General features: G+C 40.0%; 2 protein-coding genes and 1 long non-coding RNA gene across 3 annotated transcripts in view; all 3 read left to right on the top strand.

The window, feature by feature from the left end:
* LOC109074530 (proto-oncogene vav-like) overlaps window positions 1-2709 on the top strand; it is a 5919-nt gene extending 3210 nt beyond the window's left edge. The window contains exon 7 of the mRNA XM_042771714.1: window positions 2569-2709. Coding sequence (XP_042627648.1) covers window positions 2569-2709 — 141 coding nt within the window. The remainder of the gene's footprint in view (window positions 1-2568) is intronic.
* Window positions 2710-2823: 114 nt separating this feature from the next.
* On the top strand, window positions 2824-4845 carry LOC122134256. The gene is made up of 3 exons (XR_006161807.1): window positions 2824-2946; window positions 4201-4284; window positions 4711-4845. It is a non-coding gene; the product is annotated as an uncharacterized LOC122134256 (long non-coding RNA).
* Window positions 4846-15354: 10509 nt separating this feature from the next.
* The window catches only part of LOC109056509 (eukaryotic translation initiation factor 4 gamma 1-like), a 45935-nt gene continuing 36673 nt past the window's right edge, over window positions 15355-24616 (top strand). Inside the window, exons 1-9 of the mRNA XM_042771713.1 lie at window positions 15355-15571; window positions 15906-16459; window positions 16603-16698; window positions 17530-17763; window positions 17860-17998; window positions 18095-18130; window positions 18281-18345; window positions 21272-21631; window positions 21706-21836. Of these exons, the coding sequence (XP_042627647.1) occupies window positions 15508-15571; window positions 15906-16459; window positions 16603-16698; window positions 17530-17763; window positions 17860-17998; window positions 18095-18130; window positions 18281-18345; window positions 21272-21631; window positions 21706-21836 (1679 nt within the window). The 5' untranslated portion in view covers window positions 15355-15507. The remainder of the gene's footprint in view (window positions 15572-15905; window positions 16460-16602; window positions 16699-17529; window positions 17764-17859; window positions 17999-18094; window positions 18131-18280; window positions 18346-21271; window positions 21632-21705; window positions 21837-24616) is intronic.

Below are 24616 nucleotides of genomic sequence, written 5' to 3'. Positions count from 1 at the left end.
TTAATTTTAATTTTAGAAGTTTTAGAAATGATATTTTTTATTTTATTTGTCCTTTTTTTTAGTTGTATTTTTGTGTGTTTTTTTTTTTTTTTTTTTTTCTTTATTTGTTTTATTTTATGTATTTAAAAAATTATATTTGTCCTTTTAGTTTTATTTGAAAAAGTTTTAAGAAAAAATGTTTTTATAGTTGAATAATATATATAGGTACTATTTTAGACAGTTTTAGAAATTTTTAGTTTATTTTAATTTGTCCTTTTATTTAATGTCACATTTATTTAAAAAACGTATTTTTTATGGTTATTTAATTTCATTTATTATTTTTAATTTGAAAATCTGGTGGTTGAGTCACATGACTTCTGAGTCTGAGGTCTCTTAATCTGAAGCAAAGGGGTTTTGTTTTTGTTGCTTTGTAACTTCCTTCTCTTTAATTGAGAAAGTTTTTAGGGGCGGGATTTTATTGTGGTCTTTTGAGCCACGCTTTTGGTGTTTCAGGGCCAGTATCACGTTTTTTTGTATGACACGTTTGTGAGTGGGAGAGTTATCTATTTTGGCGGGGAGCCAGGTAGTAAAATATTTTTTATTTTACTGGGTGTCCTTTTTATTTTTTGTGTTTAATTTGTCACATTTATTCACATTTATTTTACATAAAAATATTTTTTTGGATTTTTTTATATAGTATATTATTTTTTTTTAATTTTAGAAATGTTATTTTATTGTATTGGTCCTTTTTATTGAGTTGGGTATGTGTGATGTATGTATATAAAGTGCAGTTGTAATGAAATGTGATGCTGATGCGGGCGGCAGGCTGCTGGAGGTGCTGGAGGTTGCGGAGGGACATGGAGATAGATATTCCTCACATCTGGCTCTATCTGGCTGAGCTCATCTGTCCCATGCTGCAGGATCGGGAGGGATTCCCATGGGGCCGCTCTTTCAGGTGAAGCCACACAGAAATCAGTCAGTAAATGACACTGACAGTAAGAATATAAGAGCTTCGGTTGAGCGTCTGACCTCTGACCTCTTCCACAGGGAGGTTGTCTAAACCACTGGTGCCTCTTGGGTAAGGCTGGAGTTCTGCTGGTGGAAATCCTCAGGCTGCTACTAAGTGTAAAGCAATGGTAGGACGCTTGTGTGAATTTAAGATTAGATTATAGATAGGCTTAGGAATCTTTTACATTGCCAAAGCATTCAAAATTTACAACATATACACAACAAACACACAAAACTAGATCGTCTGTGATTTAATTAAATTAATAAATGCACTTCTGTGAGAGTGAAGCGTCTGCTCTGAGTTTGAGTCACTTATATTGTTAATTTCGTAATGCAGCGTGCACCGATTATCTTCCAAAATTTGTATTAAACCTCTTATAAACCTGTTTTTATCAACAAAAGAAAATTGATTTCCTGCCAGAATTAAAGTTCAGTGCTTTAACAACTGAAAGTGAAGAACTTAAGAAAGACATAAATATTAGTATTTTATTGTTACAGCTTTATGGTAAAATAAAATAAAATAAAATAAAATAAATGAAAAATAATATATATATATATAATTTTTTACATTTTTATTTTACAGTGAAATATTGCATTAGTAATATTTTTTATTTTGTTTAATATTGTGTTAGGTAATAATAATCTCAATAAAAACAATAATAATGGTAGTTAATAATGTATAATAAATAGTATTTAATAATATGCAATGCAGTTTTTTTTTTTACAGTGAAATTAATATAATTACATTAATATATACATTTATATACATGAATATTTCTTATTTTGTGTAATAATTTTACTTGGTAATAATAACCATAGTTATAATATTATTTTTTATATTATTATTCATATTATATTAGGGCTGTCAAATGATTAATCACGATTAATCACATCCAAAATAAAAGTTGTGTTTACATAATATATGTGTGTATACTGTGTATATTTATTATGTATATATAAAATAACACACACATGCATGTATATATTTAAGAAGAATAGTGTTATGTTTTATATATTAAATATATTTATATATAATATTAAAATATAAGAATATAAATATATAAATGTATATACATGTAAATATTTTCTAAATATATAATTTTATGTGTGTGTATTTATATATACATAATACATATACCCTGTTCACATACATATATTATGTAAACAAAAACTTTTATTTTATGTGATTGGATCGTGATTAATATTTATCTTATTTCATATATGATTATTTATTTCATACTGATACAAACCTAACCTGGAGTTTTTTTAATGTAATTAAATTGCAGTCACATTCTTTATCAGAAACATTGGGATTGTTTTTTTTCTTTTTTCCCCAAATAATTTAATTCTGCTCTCCGTGTCCCAAATTGCTTGCTCATTCACTACAAAGTGATCGACACTGAGGGAGCTAATTCCAGTGCTCATTTAAATACCTGTTGTACACTATGAAGTGCACTGCTGAGGGAGCTAATTCCAATGCTAATTTAAATACCTGTTGTACACTATGAAGTGCACTGTATACTCCAGCTGTTGTTCTGAATGAAGTCCTGAAACTGAACTGTTTCCTGTTTCCTGTCTCAGAGTCATAAGAAGGTTGGGAGCGATGTGGAGAGACGCGGCGCTGAGCTGGAAAAGACTTCCTGCCCGAAGACAAGGACGCCAATAAGTTTGTCACCCGAAGAGGTTTGTGATGAATTTTCAGTCGTAACAGCAGCAGAGTGATCAACGGCTGCATTCTTACATTATGATGTTAAACTGTGTGATTGATAATGTGGTGTGTGTGTGTGTGTTGTGTGTGTGTGTGTGTGTGTGTGTGCAGGGAGGTGGAGTTCACTCCTGGGTGAGGAGTGTGTGAGGAAGAGCAGTAAAGTGACTCTGAGTCCAGAAGACATTTCTAGAGAGCTGGAGCGACTCCTGCAGGAGAAAGCAGACAACCAGAGGATCTTTGACTGGGTGGAGGTACAGTGTGTGTGTGTGTGTGCGTGTGTGTGTGCGCGCGCGCGCATGCGTGTCTGTGTGTGCGTGTGTGTGTGAGTGTGTGCAAGTGCATGTGTGTGTGTGCGTGAGTTTGTGTGTTTGTGTGCATGTGTGTATGCGTGTTTGTGTGTGTGTGTGTGCTTGTGTGTGGGTGTGCATGTGAGTATGTTTGTTTGTGCGTGTGCATGTGTGCGTGTTTGTATGCATGTGTATGTTTGTTTGTGCATGTGCATGTGTGCGTGTTTGTATGCATGTGTGTGCGTGTGCATGTGAGTATGTGTGTTTGTGTGTGTGCATGTGTGCGTGTTTGTATGCATGTGTGTGCGTGTGCATGTGAGTATGTGTGTTTGTGCGTGTGCGTGTTTGTATGCATGTGTGTGCGTGTGCATGTGAGTATGTGTTTGTGCGTGTGCATGTGTGCGTGTTTGTATGCATGTGTGTGCGTGTGCATGTGAGTATGTGTGTTTGCGTGTGTGTATATGGGCATGTGTATGTGTGTTTGTGTGTTGGTGTGCGTGTGAGTATGTGTGTTTGTGCATGTGCATGTGTGTTTGTGTGTGTATGTGTTTATGTGTTTGTGTGTGCGTGTGCGGGTTTGTATGTGTGTGCGTGTGCATGTGAGTATGTGTGTTTGCGTGTGTGTGCATGTGTATGTGTGTTTGTGTGCATGTGTGTAGTATGCGTGTGAGTATGTGTGTTGTGTGCGTGTGCATATGTGTTGCGTGTGTGTGTGTTTGTGTGAGTATGTGTGCTTGAGTATGTGTGCTTGTGCGGTGTATTGTTTGTGTTCCTGTTTTGTGTGTGCATGTGTGTGTGTTTGCGTGTACATGTGTGTTTGTGTGTGTGTGCCATGTGTGGTCTGACTTTGGCCTAAGGCTGTGGGTGTATTCCTGTGTGTGGTGGTGTGTGTGTGTTTGTGTGTGTGTGATGTGTGTGTTTGTGTGTGTGTGTGTATGTGTGTGTTTGTGTGTACATGTGTGTGTTTGTGTGCATGTGTGTTTGTGTGTGTGTGTTTTTCCAATGTGTTCACATTCATTTGCAAAACATTTGCTTTCTTCAAATAAGCTTGTGTGAGAATGCATGAAAGTTTCTCAGGGAAACGCAGAAGTTATGGAGATGGAAAAAAAAATATGAGCCAGGAGAAAAAATTATTTTAATGCTTTTACCTTCACTCACAAACATTTCTGTTCCCCCCAAGTGACCAAAGTGACCTTTGACCTCTCTCTCTCTCTGCAGGCCAATCTGGACGAGCAGCAAACATCATCGGACACATTTGTCCGGCTGCTGATGACTGCTCTGTCTGTCAGTCTGCCATCATCGGTGAGTCTCTTCAATCCTCCTCTAATCACATCATTCAGCTCGAGTCTATACATCAGGATCTGATTGACTGTTAACTGAAATAAAATGTGAAAAAAAGCAGCAACCGTTCTAGTTTTCATGTAGTTTAACTTGATGTACTAAAAAAACTAAATTAATTAAAATTTACAATTAAATAATTATATAAATAAAAACAATCAAAATTAAAACACTTTAAAAAGATACAATAAATGTTTGTTCACCTGGATGTCATGTGATGACTGATATTAGAGAACCCTGAACATACAAATGTGTTCAGTATCAGCAGACTAAAAGTGAACTGACTCGCAAGCCCTGCATCAGCAGAAGAGAGATGTTTTTCTGTATAATAATGTCAAAAAGTAAAAGTCATGTTGGCTTTAATGTTGTTTGCTTCCTGTGATTGTCAAGGTGAGAATCCATATAAAGTAGACGCTACTGAAATGACCCAGAGGGCCAAGCTGCTGCAGCGCTACATTAACAACGAGCAGAAGGAGCTGCAGGCGCTCTACGCCTTACAGAGTCTGATGATGGCAGCTGGAGCAGCCGCCGCCGAGTGAGTGTGTGAGTGTGTGTGTGTGTGGTGTGTGTGTGTGTGAGTGGTGTGTGTGTGTGTGGTGTGTGAGAGAGGAGAGAGAGAGTGTGTGTGTGTGTGTGTGTGTGTGTGTGTTTGAGAGTGTGTGAGAGAGAGATGATCTGTGGTGTGTGAGTGTGTGTGTGTGAGAGAGAGAGAGGAGAGGGAGAGAGAGTGTGTGTGTGTGAGTGTGTGTGTGGTGTGGTGTGTGTGTGTGTGTGTGTGTGTGTGTGTGTGTGTGTGTGAGTGTGTGTGTGTGTGTGTGTGTGTGTGTGAGTGTGTGTGTGAGTGTGTGTGTGTGAGTGTGTGTGAGTGAGTGAGTGTGTGTGTGAGTGTGTGTGAGTGTGAGTGTGTGTGTTTGTGTGTGCGTGCGTTGTGTGTGTGTGTGTGTGTGTGTGTGTGTGTGAGAGAGAGTGTGTGTGTGAGAGAGTGTGAGTGTGCGTGTGCGTGCGTTGCGTGAGAGAGAAGTGTTGCGTGTGCAGTGGTCTGTGTGTGTGTGTGTGTGTGTGCGTGCGTGCGTGCGTGTGTGGGAGTGTGTGTGTGTGTGCGCAGCCGTGCTCCTCATTCTTCAGTAACATCGGCTCTCTTCTCTCTGCAGATCTTCTGCGCATGTTCTTTGATGTCTTATACGACGATGATGTCATCAAAGAGGAGGGCTTTTATCGCTGGGAGTCCAGCAAAGATCCCGCCGAGCAGCAAGGCAAGGGCGTGGCCCTCAAATCCGTCACCGCCTTCTTCACCTGGCTGCGTGAGGCCGAGGACGAATCAGACAACAGCTAGAGCTTAGGCCACACCCACTGCAGAGATGATTGACGTGAGGACAAGGAAAAACTATATTTTGGAAAGAAATAAAAAAGAAAGAAAGAATGAAACATTTGGGAGATTTTCAACATCTTTTTACTTTTTGTTTTGCCTTACCGTTTGCGCGAGATAAAAAAAAGCCGTTAAACTGAAACAAAATAAAGTATTAGAGGATAACAAGCCTTTTATATATATCTGCTCGGTTTAGAGCTGAGTTTTGGCCGTTAGCATTGCTACTTCCTGTTTCCTGCTCCCGCCGCCATGGAGAGGGACGTCGATGACATCATCACTCATTTATGATGTCACTTCCTGGTGACAGAACGCTGCTCAGAATTCTATTTTTTTCTTCCGAAACAGAATATATCGGTTTATATTCGTCGGCGCTGATGTGGTTTTGCGTGGAGCGGCTGATCGGTGTGTGTTTTGTTTTTTTGTGTAGTGAGGATTGTTTTTTTTTTTCTTTTTTTTTTTGGATTTCGTTTAGTTCAAGTGGAGTGTTATGAGCTCTTTTTTTTTCTAAATTTTTTAATGACAGAAAACAAATTAAAAATGCACATCGCCCCTTTCAGAGCTGCAGTTTTCTGGTGTTTGGTTGCAGCTCTGTGCGATGAACTAGAGATGTTAAACTTTGACCTTTTTGCTGCTGCTGCTGCTGCTGCCGAGACGCTCTTCTGCCGGCCCGAGCTGACGTACGGTTCACATCAACACTTCACAGAGAAAAATAAAGGCTTGAGAAGTAAAGAGGGTGACGAGGAGCACTTTGGACGTGCTCTTTTGCACCTGTTGTGAACTTTACAAAACAAATCATTATAACGACTTGAAAATATATATATAGAAATACGTTTAAAAGACAAAAAAAAAAATAACTGGAGAATGAGAGAGTACGAATACTACATGCCTTTCAGCTCCCTCGAGAGCGACCTGTAAATACATGTTTTTTTGGTGTTTTTTTTTTTAAATAATAAAAATGCTAAATTTAATGCCATGTGTAATTTTTTTTTTTCTGTATTTATTTTATTTTTTTCCTTTTTTTTTGCGGTTTAACCACCTGGCTTGTATAATTATCCTCCTCTAGTTATTGATTATAGTTTAATTAAATTATGTAAATATTTCTCTTTTTTTTTTTTTTTTTTTTTTTTTTTTTTTTTGCTTTAAGTATTTAATTAAGAAAAATCAATGCCTCTTTTCACATTTGAAACTGGAAAAGATAATAAAGAACATTGCAATGAAAAATTGACAAAAATGTGTTGTTACCTTTCTGTTCCATTTCTTAAAGGAACAGTTCACCCAAAAACTTTAATTTTAATTATCATTGTTTACTCACCCTCAAGATATTCCTGCTGAACACAAAAGAAAAGGTTTTGAAGAATCTTGGTATCCAGATACTTGCCGGTAAAAAAAAAAAAAAAAGAAAATTTTTGGGTGAACTATCCTTTTAAGACTTATTTCAGCACAAAATGTTCAAAAAGATTTTTCTCGAGCTGAATGGGTTTGGAAAACATCTGCATTTAATTACAGACTGTGTTCTGTTATAGCTGAGAGTTTTTATTTTATCCTCATTATTAAGGTACAGTTTGTGAAGATTGTGTTGTGATTGATCCACAAAGTGTGCGCTTTATACTTTGCTCTTTATGTAGTGTGTGGAATATGGCCTGATTTGATAAAGGTGTGTTGTCTGCATTATATAAGTGAACCTCACATCTGTTAATCTTCTTTTATGACTCTTGATTCATAAATATCTCATATTAGCTGCTAATAATAATCAAGCCCTGAACGATTGCAGTGAATGGTCTTCTGGGATTGCCCAACAAAAATGACTTTCTCAGTATGTTTGTCTTGTTTTTTTAGTACGAAAATCAAGATGCATTTACTTGAGAAGGACAATGACTAAAACGAGAACAGATAGCTGCCAGTGGGGTCAGAAAATGTCTTGTTTTTTTAGTACGAAAATCAAGATGCATTTACTTGAGAAGGATTGGTGGGAGTCATCTCATTATCACCAGTAAAGTACGGAGTGCCACATCCGTACCCGAGTCCGCTTAAAAGGGTGGTCTGGGGTACAGTTGTAGGGGGATATGTCCTAGGTCCTAAACAGGGAGTCATGCTATTTTCAATATACAAGATATGACGGAGTGCCACAAAGATATGTCCTAGGTCCTCTGCTATTTTCAATATACATGTTACCCTTTTGTAATATTATTAGAAAATGTTATGCTGATGATACTTAATTATATATGTCAACGAGACCAGATAACAGCTAACAGAGTGTATTAAAAATGCTAAAGATTGGATGACCAATAATTTTCTTCTGTTAAATTCAGATAAGACAGAGATATTACTTATTGGACCAAAAAGCAGTACACAGAATCTCATGGAATACAATTCGCAACTAGACGGATGTACTGTTACTTCCTCTACAGTAAAAAATCTGGGTGTTATATTAGACAGCAACTTGTCTTTTGAAAATCATATTTCCCATGTTACAAAAACAGCATTCTTCAATCTTAGAAACATTGCCAAGCTATGAAACATGTTACCTGTTTCTGATGCAGAAAAGCTAGTTCATGCATTCATGACCTCTAGACTGGACTATTGTAATGCACTTCTAGGTGGTTGTCTTGCATCCTCAATAAACAAGCTACAGGTGCAGCGGCTTAGAGTCCTTACCATGTCAAGGAAATATGATCATATTACCCCAATTTTACAGTCTCTGCACTGGCTACCTATTAAGTTCCGTATCAGTTACAAAATATTATTACTTATAAGGCGCTTAATGGTTTAGCTCCTGCGTACCTAACTAGTCTTCTACCATGCTACAACCCATCACGCTCCCTAAGGTCACAAAACGCTGGACTTTTGGTAGTACCTAGGATAGCAAAGTCTACTAAAGGAGGTAGAGCTTTTTTCCATTTGGCTCCCAAACTCTGGAATAGACTTCCTGATAATGTTCGGGGTTCAGACACACTTTCTCTGTTTAAATCTAGATTAAAAACACACCTCTTTGGCCAAGCATTCAAATAATGCATCTCATAATTTTGGACTGCAGTTATATCTGATCAAATGCACATTAATATTCCTTAACTTGGGTTGAGTAAATCATTTTTGCTTGGTTGGAACAGCAGCTAGTTATACTAATTATGTCTCTATTTGTTTCTCTGTTTCTGCAACACTGACATCGCGTGGTAACTAGGAATTACACAAGCTTCAATCTGGATCCAGCCCTTACAAAGACCTGAAATGACCAAACACCTCATATTATGTCAGGTCCGCTCCATGGACAGTGCAGTTATTAAAGAATACAAACACAAGAAAATTATATATAAATATGGTATGGAAAAAGTAAGCCCTTACAAAGACCTGAAATGACCACAAGAAGTAAGATAAAAAAAAGAATAGTATACTATAGACTTAATAAATATTAAGATGAGCAGGAATGTACAAGAGGAGAATGTGCAAACAGGTTGTACATGGTATTTACATAGCAGCAATAGAGGTAGTAAAAAAAAATTGAGTAAATTATAGAAATTGCTGTGTGCTAGTGACAATGTCAGTATATTAAGTATCTTACTGATAATTAAGTGAAGTCATGTAGAAGTTAAGAGACTGAGTTTGAGTTTAGCTCCTCCTTAGCTCAGTTTTTGCCATCAGGCTACGGAAGCACTTACCAGATAGCAGCAAAATTAAAAGACATTTACCAGGGTGGTTAAAGTCCTTAATGATTTTAACAGCTTTGCTTTTGCAGCGTTTGTGGTAGATGTCCTGCAGAGCGGGGAGAGCAGACCATGAGATGCGCTCAGCTAAGCGCACAACTCTCTGCGGGGCTTTGCAGTCTTGACTGGAGCTGTTCCCATACCACACTGAGATACACTCAGTCAATACACTTTCTATGGCCCCTGAATAGAAACTCAGGATTGCTGGTGAGACCCTGAATTTTCTCAGCTGTCTCAGATGGTACAGTCTTTGTCTGGCTTTCTTAACCTGAGTTTGAATGTGGGTAGTCCAAGTCAGGTCCTCCTGAGATGTTTACACCAAGGTACTTGAAGCTGCTCACCCTCTCCACAGGGGTCCCACTGATCATAAGAGGAGTACAGGGCTGCTGCTGTCTCTTCCTGAAGTCCACAATTAGCTCTTTAGTTTTAGTCACATTCATAGAGAGACAATTGTCCTGGCACCATGATGTTAGTTTCTCTATCTCATCCAAGTATGCAGCTTCATTGTTGTTGGAAATGAGGCCCAGAACCACAGTATCATCAGAAAATTTGATAATAGATGTGGAGCTGTGGGAAGACACGCAGTCATGTGTGTAGAGAGAGAAGAGCAGGGGACTCAGGACACATCCCTGTGGGGCTCCTAAATTCAGGGTGATGGAGCTGGAGGTGAACTGGCCTACTTTCACCACTTGAGGTCTGCCGGTGAGGAAGTCTTGAATCCAGTTGCAGAGTGAAGAATTCAGGCCGAGGTCCATGAGTTTAGAAGCAAGCTTGATGGGGACTATAGTATTGAAAGCTGAGCTATAGTCGTCGAATAGCAGCCTTACATAGTTCCCATTGCTGATGTCAATGTGCGTGAGAGAAGAGTGCAGGATGTTAGAGATGGCATCTTCAGTAGACCTGTGGGGCGAAGAGGGTCCAAAGTATCAGGGATGGAGGAGCAAATATTACTCTTTATAAGTTTCTCAAAGACCTTCATGACTGTTGACGTAAGGGCAACTGGACAATAATAATTCAGGCAAGAGGGGTTATTGTTCTTAGGCACAGGGATGATGACAGATTTTTTAAAGGAGGTGGGAACCACCGAGGTAGCAAGGGACTCATTAAAAATAGATGTAAACACACCAGTGAGCTGATCAGCACAGGACCTCAGAACACGGCCAGAAATTCCATCAGGACCTGTTGCATTCCTGAAGTTCACCCGCTTTAGAGCCCTCCAAACCTCGTCCTCCGACACAGTGATCACATGATTATCACTGCTCTAACTGCTGCTTCCTGACGCGCTGATTGGAAGACTCGCGCTGCCTTGGTTGCATTCAAAGCGGCCGTAGAAAGAGTTTAACTTGTCAGCCAGCAACAGGTCTGCTCTCACAGCTGCAGAGGAATATGCTAATCTTTTCTAAATATGCTAATCCTTTTACTCAAAAAACTAAATTAATCTTAATTTTACTAATGAATGCAAGCCTTGGCTCTCTCATTAACCCAACACGAGATGCTATTAATGCCTTAATTTTCTAACCAATAGCACTTGCAGCTGATTGTGTCTGTCCATTTGGGACAATTTAATATTTATAGAGGAGTTAATTTCCTTAATATCCTTATATATTGAACCTAGAATTAAGATGTACAATGCTCCAGAGGCCTACACCATCACCGACCCCCACTACTGCATCTCGCCCACAGCGGAGGTGCCACAAGCAGCGTGAGAGGAAGCAGAAGAGGGGTAAGCACGGTGGTACTCGGGGCTAAGCTAACGGCTAACCCACACAAGCCAGCTATCCCCACCATCGGACTGGCTAGCGTACGCTCTTTGGACAATAAACTGGACTACATCCAATTACTATGCTCAACTCAGAGGACTGTAAGAGACAGTTGTGTTTTTGTGTTCACGGAAACATGGCTTAGCAACAGCGTTCCAGACGGCGCTATTCAGCTCGATCAGGTGATGTGCTATCGAGCAGACAGAGCTCTCATCGTGGGAGGTAAAACCCGCGGCGGCGGGCTTTGTGTTTACATCAATGACGAGTGGTGCCGCGATGCTGTTGTAGTGTGCAAACACTGCTCACTCCTGGTGGAGTTTATGATTATTAAGTGCCAGCTGTTCTATCTACCTAGGGTATTTAGATATATAGTGATAATTGTTGTTTATGTTTATATTAACAAGAGCAACAGGAGTAATGGGATAGATGAACTGTATGAGCTGTTCAGTGAGATGAGTGAGGCCCACCCTGATGCTTTTCTCATCATAGCTGGGGATTTCAACCATGCAGACTTAAAGAGTGTGTTTCCAAAAATACACCAACACATTAACTTTCCAACACGAGGTAATAACATTTTAGACATTTTGTCTTTTAGACTGTTTATACCACACAGAAAGGAGCTTACAAACCCCTCCCCCTCCCCCACCTTGGTGCCTCAGACCACATCACTGTCATGCTAATGCCTGGATACAGACCGCTTGTTAAAGTCGCCAAACCAGTTCACAAACAAATTCAAGTGTGGCCGGAAGGATCGTCAGAGGCTCTTCAAGACACAACTGACTGGAATATGTTTAAGCAGGCTGCCACAAACAATAATACCACAGACCTCCATGAGTACTCAGAGACCTGTCACTGCCTACATCATGATGATGTAACAGTCACAAAGACCATCACTGTCCTGGCCATACAGAAGCCGTGGATGACAGGGGAGGTCTACAGACTCCTGAAGATGCGGAATGCTGTCTTCAGAGCTGGAGATGAGGTGGGCCTGAGGACAGCTAGGGCCAACCTGTCCCGCGGCATCAGAGAGGCTAAGAGACAGTACTCCAGGAGGATAGCCCATCGTTTCAGTGACAGCAGAGACACTCTGAGCCTGTCGCAGGGGATACAGACCATTACGGACTACAAGCCCCCACCGCGGACCTGCGACAGCAACATCTCCCTGCTGAACGAGCTGAATGCCTTCTTCGCTCGTTTTGAGAAACAAAACAGCACCACTGCACAGAAGACTCCACCTTCTCCCTGTGACCAGATGATGACGCTGACCCCAGACAGCGTGAGGAGATCCTTCAGTAGGATCAATGCACGCAAAGCTCCGGGTCCTGACAACATTCCTGGGCATGTACTGAGAGACTGTGCAGCAGAACTCATTGATGTCTTCACAGACATTTTCAACATCTCACTTAGTCAGGCTGTTGTTCCCACATGCTTCAAAGCTACCACCATCATTCCAGTCCCGAAGAAGCAGTCTCCATCCTGCTTCAATGATTACTTTCCTGTTGCACTTACACCCATCCTCATTAAGTGCTTTGAACGGCTAGTCATACACCATATCAAGTCTGCCTTTCCCCCTCCTTGGTGGACTTCTTGTTTTTTTATCGGTCCAACCGCTCGACCGATGACGCCATCGCAACTGCCCTCCACTCCACTCCACTCAGACATATAGACAAAAAGAACTCATACGTCAGAATGCTGTTCATAGACTTCAGTTCAGCATTCAACACAATCATACCTCAACAGCTCATTTACAAACTGGACCAGCTGGGACTCAACACTTTGCTGTGCAACTGGCTGTTGGCAGTTGGCTGTTGGCAGACCTCAGGCAGTACGGGTCGGTAGCAACACATCCAGCACCATCACATTGAACACTGGGGCCCCCCAAGGATGTGTGCTGAGCCCCCTCCTCTTCACTCTGCTGACCCATGATTGCACACTGTCACACAACTCCAACCTCTTCATTAAGTTTGCGGATGACACGACTGTGGTGGGTCTCATTAGCAACAGAGATGAGACAAACTACAGGAGCGAGGTGAGCCGCCTGGCCGGGTGGTGCAGTGACAACAATTTCTCTCTGAATGTGGAGGAGACGAAGGAGATTGTTGTTGACCTCAGGAGAGTGCACATTCAGCATGCTCCTTTGACCATCAACGGTGCGACTGTGGGGAGAGTGAGCAGCACCAAGGTCCTGGGTGTGCACATCACATAGGACCTCTCCTGGACCGACAACACCGCAGCACTGGCCAAGAAAGCACAGCAGCGTATCTAGTTCCTCCACAAACTGAGAAGAGCTAGAGCACTGGCCCGCATCATGTGCACCTTCTACAGAGGCACCATCAAGAGCATCCTCACTAGCTGCATCACTGTTTGGTATGGCGCCTGCAACGCATCCTGCCAGAAGACTCTTCAACGCATAGTGAGAGCAGCTGAGAAGATCATTGGTGTCTCTCTCCCCTCCCTCCAGGACATTTAGGGAACCCATCTCACTCGCAAAGCCCTCTGCATCACAGGTGATCCCACACACCCTTCACACAGCTTCTTCAATCTGCTGCCATCAGGGAGGAGACTGCGGAGTCTCCAGGCCAGGACCAGCAGATTGATGGACAGCTTCATTCATCAGGCAGTCAGGAAGCTGAAATCGCTCCCGAACTTGCCCTCCCTTCCCTCTTCTGCCCCAGGCACCACTGAACTATGAAACCCCCCCAGATCCCACATCCTCATCCCATTCCACTCCCCCCTCCCACTAACATACGATGACATGCACCAATCACTTTGTGCAGCATTGGTCTGCTCCCTACCTCATTCAGCATAGAACTGACATAATTCTACTACCTCTTCAGTCAGTTTAAATAAAAGAACTGCTCTCTGAGCCCTTTGTCACTTTAATCAGAATGAATAAGCTCTTTTTTTGCACTACAATCTTTTTATCTGCACTGTTTATTCACCTCACTGGTTTGCACTCTGACATGTGCCTTGCGCTGCTTTATTTAACTTTATTTTTATTATTTTTTTTACATGCACTTATTTGTATAGTTGTATTTTAGATTTTAGCTGTATCTATGTGTATTTTTAGGCTCTACTGTAAGTGTTATCAGCATGCACCATGGGTCTGAGAGTAACGCAATTTCAATTCTCTGTATGTATGTACTGTACAAGTGGAAGAATGGACAATAAAGCAGACTTGACTTGTTGAGCATGTAATGGCGCAGCAGCGCCAACAGAGGGAGCAGAGCGCGGCGTTCTGTTGCCAGTTTGATCATTTTGTTGCTAGATTTACCTGGAAACTCTTCACAAATGTTACCAAACAATCAAGCTTTTGTAAGTCTGCTGAAATACCTTCTTCATGAGCTTACAGAAACATCAGTCCCAATAGCTACAAACAGACACACATGAACCAACACACCGAATACAGGGACAAATTTAAATGTTTAAATACAGGAAGAGCTCTGACATCACTGTAGTTCAGTTAGAGACTCCGAGAAAGTGAAACTAACTTGATCAGCAACCATATGGACTCCTGAAACGATCAACCACTAACAGCAGAATACTGAATCGTTCAAAGACCCTTGTGGACACACCTGATACTCACAGGTAAGTGATAGAAATATAAGAGAGATTGTCCTGAAAAGTTTTCTAATTAATCTGGTCTGGTTTAGTAGGGTTTATGTCCAAATGGAATAAGCTGAGCAGAAGCAGGTTTAAGCGTGTCAAATACTCAGCTGCTTAAGTGGTTTACTGCACTAAAAATGATATCAGAATTTTATTAAAAGTATGTAATTTGATTGGTGGTAAAGCAAAGTTTTTTGAGTTTGTGTGTGTCATTCGACATAAAGGTTAAACAGGAAGTAAATGACCTGCAGACAAACTAAAAAATCACTTTAACTTTAAACAAGATGAGGATGACTCTTCACCATATAATGTCCTTTGCTGAGAGATGTATGTAACTGTCTGTAAAGATATATAAATTAACATCTCAGCATTTATGAAACTTTTTCCTGTATAAAGTATTGAAGACGTTGTTCAGCATGTAATGGCACAACAGCGCCACCAGAGGCAGTGTGTGTGTTTGTGTGTGTGTGTGTGTATGTGTATATATATATATATATAATATTATATTATATCATTTGTTATTTCACTTGTTCTTTGTTTTATCTTTAATCAGGTAGTAGTTTATATTGTATTTTTGGTTGTTTTTTTGGTTTTTGAATCACTCACTGTGTTTCAAATGAATGATTATGTTTCCTTCACTATCACTTCTCACATGAGATTAAATTGTCATGATCCAATTAGTTTCAAGTCTGAAAAAGAGAAACAAACTTATACTGTAAAATACAGTGTTTTTTAAGGCTTGAAGAGATACAGAACAATGGCAGAATCTTCACAAACATCAACAAAATCAAGAAAAAACAGTTTTGACCACGAACTTCCATGTAAGTCAAAAATCCAGTTTATGAATGTATTTGACTTTTTAAATAATATTTAATTATTACTGCAGATAATAAAATCATTTCAGCTTGAATCAATAATTATGGTTCATGTATTTATATATTTGGTAAGTGGTTGTGTAATGAGCTTCACGTTTGGGTTCTGATCAACTTTTCTGGGTTGATTTAGCAATAATAAATATTCGAGTTTCACCAAAGTCGCCACTCTTTGTCTCTAGACACTCTTTACATTCAACCAGCTTCATGAGGTGAATCATGGGATTCTTTATAAACAGTATTGAAGGAGTTCACACTAATCCTAAATAATGTCTCTTTCCAGTAATGTCATCCTCCATTAGTTCACTGTCTGAGGAGATTCAGTGCTCTATATGTCGGGATGTGTTCATTGATCCAGTCTCGACTCCATGTGGACACAACTTCTGCAAGATCTGTCTGAATAAGTGCTGGGACAGAGCCAGAACCTGCAGCTGTCCATACTGTAAAGAAACATTCAAGCAAAGACCTGATCTCAAGATTAATACCACACTCCGAGAGCTCGTAGATCACTGTAAGAAGAAAAGCCCTGAGAAAAAGCTTGAAGTTCTGTGTGACATCTGTGAGGAAAGAAAGCTGAAAGCGCTGAAGTTGTGTCTGGTGTGTCAGAGCTCTTACTGTGAAACTCACCTGGAGCCTCATTTGAGAGTGACACGCTTGAAGAAACACAAACTGATGGATCCTGTGAGTAATCTGGAGGACTATATATGTCAGAAACATGAGAGACCTCTGGATCTGTTCTGTAGAGATGATCAGACATGCGTGTGTTCAATCTGCACTGTGACAGACCACAAGAACCACAACACTGTTCCTATAGAAGAGGAGAGCGAAGAGAAGAAGGTAGAAGTTATTATACTTTTAAAGGTCTCATATCATGAGGAATCAGATTTTATTTCCAGTTGTAAAATAAAAGCTCCTGATGAAAACATATTGTAAGTTTAATCTGTGTTATGATAAACGTGTCTGTGTTGTTCTCTCTATAGACTGAAATGATGAAGACACAGAAAGACATGCAGCAGATGATCCAGAACAGAATCAAGAAGATTCAAGACATCAGACACTCAGCAGAAGTCAGAAAAGTGAGTTTAAAATAATAGAATCAAATTAATTTCAATATTTATTATATATCATTTAGTTGCATTAGTTTATTTGGGTGGCTGTGTTCCTTTCTGAAGGGTTCATCCCTGTGCCATGATCTTTTTGAAGGGTTTACCCTCCTGAGTGAGAGCTCTGAAGGAATGAAGGGTGTAGGGACCAAAACCAGTTCCTTAGAACACACTTCTGCATCGTCTTAAAACACAAATTAAACATGCAGGAGGATCATGGGAGTGAAAAGTGTCCATCACTTTAACCCTTTCAGAAGAGCCCTATGAAGTATTGAGAAGCACCCTGTGTTTTAGTGGTGATTTTAGAGTGACTCTTTCTGAAGGTTACATTGTTACACCAGTAGGTGGCGATAAACGACTGTCTTTATGGCCGAGTCATTGATTTTGATTCATTCGCTCAAATGATTCATTTAAAAACAGCAATGAATCACCACTACAGTTTGTTGCAGTAGTTTTGTTTTAAACTAGTATTTTTTTTGGTGGTTGAAACAAATGCAAACAAGGCAACTGACAATAATTAGTCTAAAATGTAAGTTACTTAATAATAATTTCTTGTTTTATTGTTGCACATTTGCAATCACACTGTTGGTCTGAATATCGACATGGCTGTGATTACCTGATCACTAAAGTAATATCACACCTCTCCTCAACATGATTGAAAGACACATGATCTGAGGATGAAGTTTATTCTTCAGTTGAGACATTTTGAACCCATTTTGAAACACTGACGTATGAGCAACAGTAACACTGATTCTTGTCTTAGCAAACACTGCTAATAATTTGTTGACTGTCCTGGTTGACCAGAGAAACACAGAGAAGGAGAAAGCAGCTTGTGTCGAGCTCTTCACTGATCTCATCCGCTCCATTGAGAGACATCAGACTGAACTGCTGGAGACGATGGAGGAGCAGCAGAAAGCAGCAGAGAAACAGGAGGAAATGCTGATTGAAGATCTGAAGCAGGAGATCACTGAGCTAAAGATGAGAAACACTGAGCTGGAGCAGCTCTCACACACTGAAGATCACCTCCACCTCCTACAGGTCAGTCAACATGATCTCTCTGATCAATGATAATGCAAGATATGACACCATAACACTCCCCATGCTGAAGGAATTATTCCCTCTCTCCTGCTGTAGGTTTACTCATCCCTCTGCAGCCCTACAAACACCAGGAACTGTCCTGAGATCAGTATGAAGACTCATGAGAGTCTGGAGACTCTGAGGAGAGCTCTGACTCAACTGAAGGACACTATAGATGAGAAACTCACACAAACTGGTACATCAATATATACACTGATCAGATAGAGACATGATGATGTACTCAATTCTTTAAATATAAGCTTAAGATCTGCTGATGTTTTCTTGTCATTAGTCTCTACAGAGATGAAGTGGATGCAGAAGTATGCAGGTACAGTGTGCTGTCTGCACTACACTAGTTTACATTCATGCACATTTAGAGCTTCATTACTGCTCTAAAAACTGGATTAAATATTGAAAACATTGTCACAGAATATCTGTGTATTGTGAAGTTGTGATTCAATTTCTCTTGTTTTCTCAGTGGATGTGACTCTGGATCCTGATACAGCTCACCCTAAACTCATCCTGTCTGATGATGGAAAACAAGTGAGAAAACTCCTAGACAAAACAGAGAGATTTGATACATGTCCAGATATTTTGGGAAAGGAGGGATTCTCCTCGGGGAGATTTTATTTTGAGGTGCAGGTGAAGGGAAAGACTGATTGGGATTTAGGAGTGGCCCGAGAATCCATTAACAGGAAGGGAATGATCACAGCAAGTCCCAGTGATGGAGACTGGACTGTGTGGCTGAGGAATCTAGATGAATATAAGGCTCTCTCTAGTCCTTCTGTCTCTCAACATCCCACCCCTCCTGTGACCCATGTTTTGTTTGTATGTGTATTCAGAGCCAGTGAGCAATGGACTTTCAAAATAATAATAATAATAATAGTAATAATAATAAAAACTGCATTAAAGCGCGATTAAAATAATTGTCTGCGTTAATTAATACGATAATAACGCGTTAACTTGCCCAGTCCTAATAAATAGACAACAATAGATTTTAAAAAGTATCACCTGAAGATTTTTTTTTTTTGTCATGAATTGATCTTAAATGTCTTTTATTGCTTTTGGTGCATTTTGTTAATTTTAGACTTTTACTATTCACTTTGTTCTCACATGAAGATAGGCATGCTGCTAACATGGCGTAAAAAACATTATAAATAAATTAATTTATTTATTAAAATAAATAAATAAATAAATAAAGAAAAATAATTTATTTAAATTAATTAATAATTTAGCGATGGTCTTGCTGCTGACATGCATTAAAAATAGCAAATAAATTAATTAAAATTAAAAGATTATTTATAATATTGCAATGAAATAAATGATAAATAAAATTTGAATTATTTTTTATTGATGGCTATAAATAAATAAATAAACTTGCTATAATTAAAATAAATTTGTTATTAATTATTTTAATATATTACATTATGAATAATTTTATTTATTTTTAATGCTAGACTCGCTGAAAATGGATTAAATTTTAAATAAATAACTTTTTCACACCACTGTATCTATATATATACACACACACACATACATACAGTGGTTCCTGATTTCTTATTTATTTGCATGTTTGTCACACTTTAATGTTTCAGATCATCAAGCAAATTTAAATATTAGTAAAAGATAAAACAAGTGAACAACATGCAGTTTTTAAATGAAGGTTTTTATTATTAAGGGAAAACAAAATCCAAAACTACATGGCCCTGTGTGAAAAAGTGTTTGCCCCCTAAACCTAATAACTGGTTGGGCCACCCTTAGCAGCAACAACTGCAGTCAAGCGTTTGCGATAACTTGCATGGGGTCTGTTACAGCGCTGTGGAGGAATTTTGGTCCACTCATCTATGCAGAATTGTTGTAATTCAGCAACATTGGAGGGTTTTCGAGCATTAACCACCTTTTTAAGGTCATGCAACAGCATCTCAGTAGGATTCAGGTCAGGACTTTGACTAGGCCACTCCAAAGTCTTCATTTTGTTTTTCTTCAGCCATTCAGAGGTGGAATTGCTGGTGTGTGTTTTTGGATCATTGTCCTGCTGCAGAACCCAAGTTCTCTTCAGGTTGAGGTCACGATCAGATGGCCGGACATTCTCCTTCAGGATTTTTTGGTAAACAGCAGCATTCATGTTTCCATTTATCAGAGCAGGTCTTCCAGGTCCTGAAGCAGCAAAACAGCCCCAGACCATCACACTACCACCACCATATTTTACAGTTGGTATGATGTTCTTTTTCTGAAATGCGGTTTTACTTTTACGCCAGACGTTATAGGACACACACCTTCCAAAAAGTTCAACTTTTGTCATGTCAGTCCACAGTAGTATTTTCCCAAAAGTCTTGGGGATCATCAAGATGTTTTCTGGCAAAACTGATACGAGCCTTTATGTTCTTTTTGCTCAGCAGCGGTTTTTTTGTCTTGGAACTCTGCCATGGACCATTTTTGCCCAGTCTCTTTCTTATGGTGGAGTCATGAACACTGACCTTAACTGAGGCAAGTGAGGCTTGCAGTTCTTTGGATGTTGTTGTGGGGTCTTTTGTGACCTCTTGGATGAGTTGTCGCTGTGCTCTTGAGGTAATTCTGGTCAGCCGGTCACTCCTGGGAAGGTTCTCCACTGTTCCATGTTTTTGCCATTTGTGAATAATGGCTCTCACTGTGGAGTCCCAAAGCTTTAGAAATGGCTTTATAACCTTTTCCAGACTGATAGATCTCAATTACTTTTGTTCTTATTTGTTTCTGAATTTCTTTGAATCTTGGCATGATGTCTAGCTTTTGAGGATCTTTTGGTCTTCTTCACTTTGTCAGGCAGGTACTATTTAAGAGATTTCTTGATTGCGAACAGGTGTGTCAGTAATCAGGCCTGGGTGTGGCTAGAGAAATTGAACTCGGGTGTGATAAACCACAGTTTTAACAGGGGGGCAAACACTTCTTCATACAGGGCCATGTAGTTTTGGATTTTGTTTTCCCTTAGTAATAAAAACCTTTATTTAAAAACTGCATGTTGTGTTTACTTGTGTTATCTTTGACTAATATTTAAATTAGTTTGATGATCTGAAACATTAAAGTGTGACAAACATGCAAAAAAATTCATTTAAAAACTGGGGGCCAACACTTTTTTCTACCACTGTATATATATATATATATATATATATATATATATATATATAGGTACAGCTCAATAAATTCTCAACAATTCACTAAAAATGTTTTTTTTTTTTAATTGGTTTTATGAAGTATTCTAATTTGTTGATATAGTGAATTGGTGGGTTTTTGTTAAATGTGAGCCTAAATCATCACAATTAAAAGAACCAAAGACTTAAACTACTTCAGTCTGTTTGCATTTAACTTATTTAATACACAAGTTTCACAATTTGAGTGGAATTACTGAAATAAATTAACTTTTCCACAACATTCTAAGTTATTGAGATGCACCTGTATATATAAGTATAATGCATATCTTTCTCTGTCTCACTAGCCATCTGGTCTGAGCGGACCTCATCATTCAGGTCAAGGTCAGTGCGGGAAGGAGCCGCAGAAGATCGCAAATGTTTCTCTCACTGAAGACGTCCAGCTGAATAAAGCGGAGAAGGTCTGGTGCAGCGGCCGCGCCGATAAGACCGAGTTCTTGAAGACACAGGAGCTGTACAAATGCATGCAGAGCATCTTGAACAAACTGACACCGCAGATGTTCCAGCCGCTGATGAAGCAGGTGACCGAGCTGGCCATCGACACAGAGGAGCGCCTGAAAGGAGTGGTCGAGCTTATCTTCGAGAAGGCCATCTCTGAGCCCAACTTCTCCGTGGCCTACGCCAACATGTGCCGCTGCCTGATAGGGGTGAGTGTGGAGAAAGAGGCTCCTGCAGGGTCTGGTCTGTGTGAAGGTGTTTAATCGTCTGTGTCTCGTCGCAGCTGAAGGTCCCCACCTCAGATAAACCCGGAGTGACGGTGAACTTCAGGAAGCTGCTGCTGAATCGCTGTCAGAAAGAGTTTGAGAAGGACAAAGATGATGATGAAATCTTTGAGAAGAAGAGGAGGGGGATGTGTGTTGTTATAGGGGTATGAACAACACACACACACCTGAGTGGACTGATATGTAGGGGTTGTGGCAGGGCAGTGTTTTTTCAGGGCAATTTTTCTGATTTAAAATTCTAAATTAAAATTTATTTTAATTTTTTTCAACTTCCAGGTTTTTTGTGTTTGTTTGTTGAGCTGCACAATTTAGCCAACTATTTTGTGATTATATATCAATATAACTGTTGTTTTATTTTGTTGATTTTTTTGTAGTGTATTTATTTATTTTGATTTGGTTTAGACTCCTTTTTCTCAGATGACTGAAGCCTTTCAATAATGCAGTGTATAATGCAGTGAATAATAAAAAAACAAAAAAAACAATGGCTCGGCAGCGGAGCTGCACGCACCTATGGTGGTAAAGCCCACCAAAGCCTGCCAGAATGGGCTGGGCCATCTGGCTATATAAGCGGCACATCGCCATAGGATCGTCAGATTATTCTCCTTCAGCGACAACTTCTGTTCTTCCTTCTATGAGATTATGAAGCCTTCGCCGTGATCAAGCCTTGCAGCTGATCGAGAAACCCCTTCTTGCTCTGCCTTTCTCGCCGCTTCACGCCGCCCAGCGCCTGCAGCAGCAAAGGGCTCCAGTTCCCTGTTGCTATCCAGTGATATAAAAGAACAAATTTTCGGCGTTGTTTCAAATGCCGCGCCATTACGATCACTCCGCTGACAGTCATGTCGATTGTGTTTCATGCTTGGGCGCCACCCACGCTGAAGCAGCACTCGTTAAAACGGAATGTCCTCATTGCGAGGATATATGTCTCGCCTCTCTGCACTCGCGGAAAGCTTTCTTTTCAGAGAGCAACACCGCCCCTCGCGCCCTCCCACTTTCTTCCTCCAAGGAGCCTGTGAGGAGAAAGCAGCGGGGCAGAGGATCTTGGCGCTCGGTGACAAGTGAGCCCACACCGGTTGAGCCCCCACATGCCTCAATCTCTCCACTTAGAGAGGTTTTCCCCAGTCCACTTCTCCCTCCCAGACCAGCGTCCCTCTGCAACTGCGAGCGATCTGGTCTCATTTGGAGAAAGCTAGTGTGACGCCATAGATGACAGCATGTCGTTGGAGGCTTCAGATGCGGAAGCGCTGTCGGGCTCGTACGTCGACCCCGCCCCCTTGCCCTCTGTACAGCCAGCACGGGCATGGACACTAATCTTTTCAGCGTCCTGTATAAAGCTGTGGAGGAGCTGGGTTTGGAGTGGTCTCTGCCAGAGGCACCAAAGAAAAAGGATACGACATACTGCCTCCCCTGGAGTCATTGGCCGCGCATCTCTGCCTGCTCACGGCCATCGGCTGGAAGGCAAAGGCTGCCCACCCGTCCAAGCCGTGTAGGGTGACTTCGCAAATGCTAATTTATTCAAACGTCTCTCTACCAAACTACATACTGTAGCTTAGTTTGTGGAGGACGAAGGGAAAGCACCCCTTTGATAAATGAGCCAGTAGTGAAGAAATAACACCTTTAAGAAATAATCTTTTTGAGTAATGACCCCAACACTGGCTATGTCCTTGCTGGAGTGTGACTTGATTTGTGTCATGTGCAGGTGCGATGGATTGCGTACAAACCAATAGGGTGTTGGAATGGTATATGTTTATACTTGTCATCCAACCACAATCAAATTCACTCTATCTGGATGGCGCGATTTATCTGTATAGATTTTTTTATTTTTTTTTGAATGATGACAAGCCGGAATGAAATCAAGCCGTAATGAAATAGGAGTAACGAGGCTTTTTTTTTAAATGTAAGGAGTAGAAGTAAAAAATCGGATGAAAATTAATTACTCCAGTAAAGTATAGATACCCAAAATTTGTACTTAAAGAGCAGGTCATATGGTATTTTAAAGTGTCCCAATATTGTATTGGAGTCCCCTACATCAGGTTTAAATGCATCTAAGGTCAGAAAACATTGTAATTTTCTCAGAATATACATTTAATATTAGAGTCATTTGCCAATGATTAGGAAATGATTCGTTTCAAGCAAGTTCGGAGCAAGCCCCTCCCTTCCTCAAGCCTACTCTGCTCTGATTGGTCAGCTGGCCAAACCTGTTGTGATTGGCACAGAGATGAGTCCTTGAGCCAGTTAGCCAGCGCTACCATTGACAAAGCACCTTTACATAAAACAATAATATAGTCAATCCGTTCTTATAATGACATAAAATACAAAAACACTTATGCAAGCGAATCGTGCCCATAGCTAAAGTTTAGCTGCTAAACTGTGAACACTAGGTGGATACGTTAGCCGAGTGCTAATGTGACTAACTGATGAAACAATACAGTTTGTAAACCAAGATATGTCTACTGTAATGTTTGAAGAACGACAGACAAAAGACGCTTGGTCTTAACTTTTAATCAGAACGCAGAACAGTTGTATTACAGGAGCACCAGCCGAAATCACTCAACTCTCCCCCGCATTAACCCTGTAACTGCCAGTGCAGCACAATAAACAGCAGTTTCACAATTATTATAAAGTCTGTGTGCTACACTACATTCTTTATTATTAAACAATGTAATTAGAACAACGTCAGTCTATAATAATCAACATATTCTTAGGTTCATTGTGAATTTTTAGAACTACTTCAGTAAGACAGTAATATCGTGCTTTACCTGGAAACCTAAAGCTGTACTAGGTATACATCACATATTGGCACAAAAAAATTATATTTTGAGCACTCAATTGAAAATGTACACCTAACGTATCAATCGTACTACTTACAGGTCGTGGTTCAGAGAGTTTGTTAGTCCAAATTAAGAAGATTAG

Source organism: Cyprinus carpio, chromosome A15 (genome assembly GCF_018340385.1).
Source record: "Cyprinus carpio isolate SPL01 chromosome A15, ASM1834038v1, whole genome shotgun sequence".
NCBI lineage: Eukaryota > Metazoa > Chordata > Actinopteri > Cypriniformes > Cyprinidae > Cyprinus > Cyprinus carpio.
This window is presented reverse-complemented; position numbering and strand designations above follow the sequence as displayed.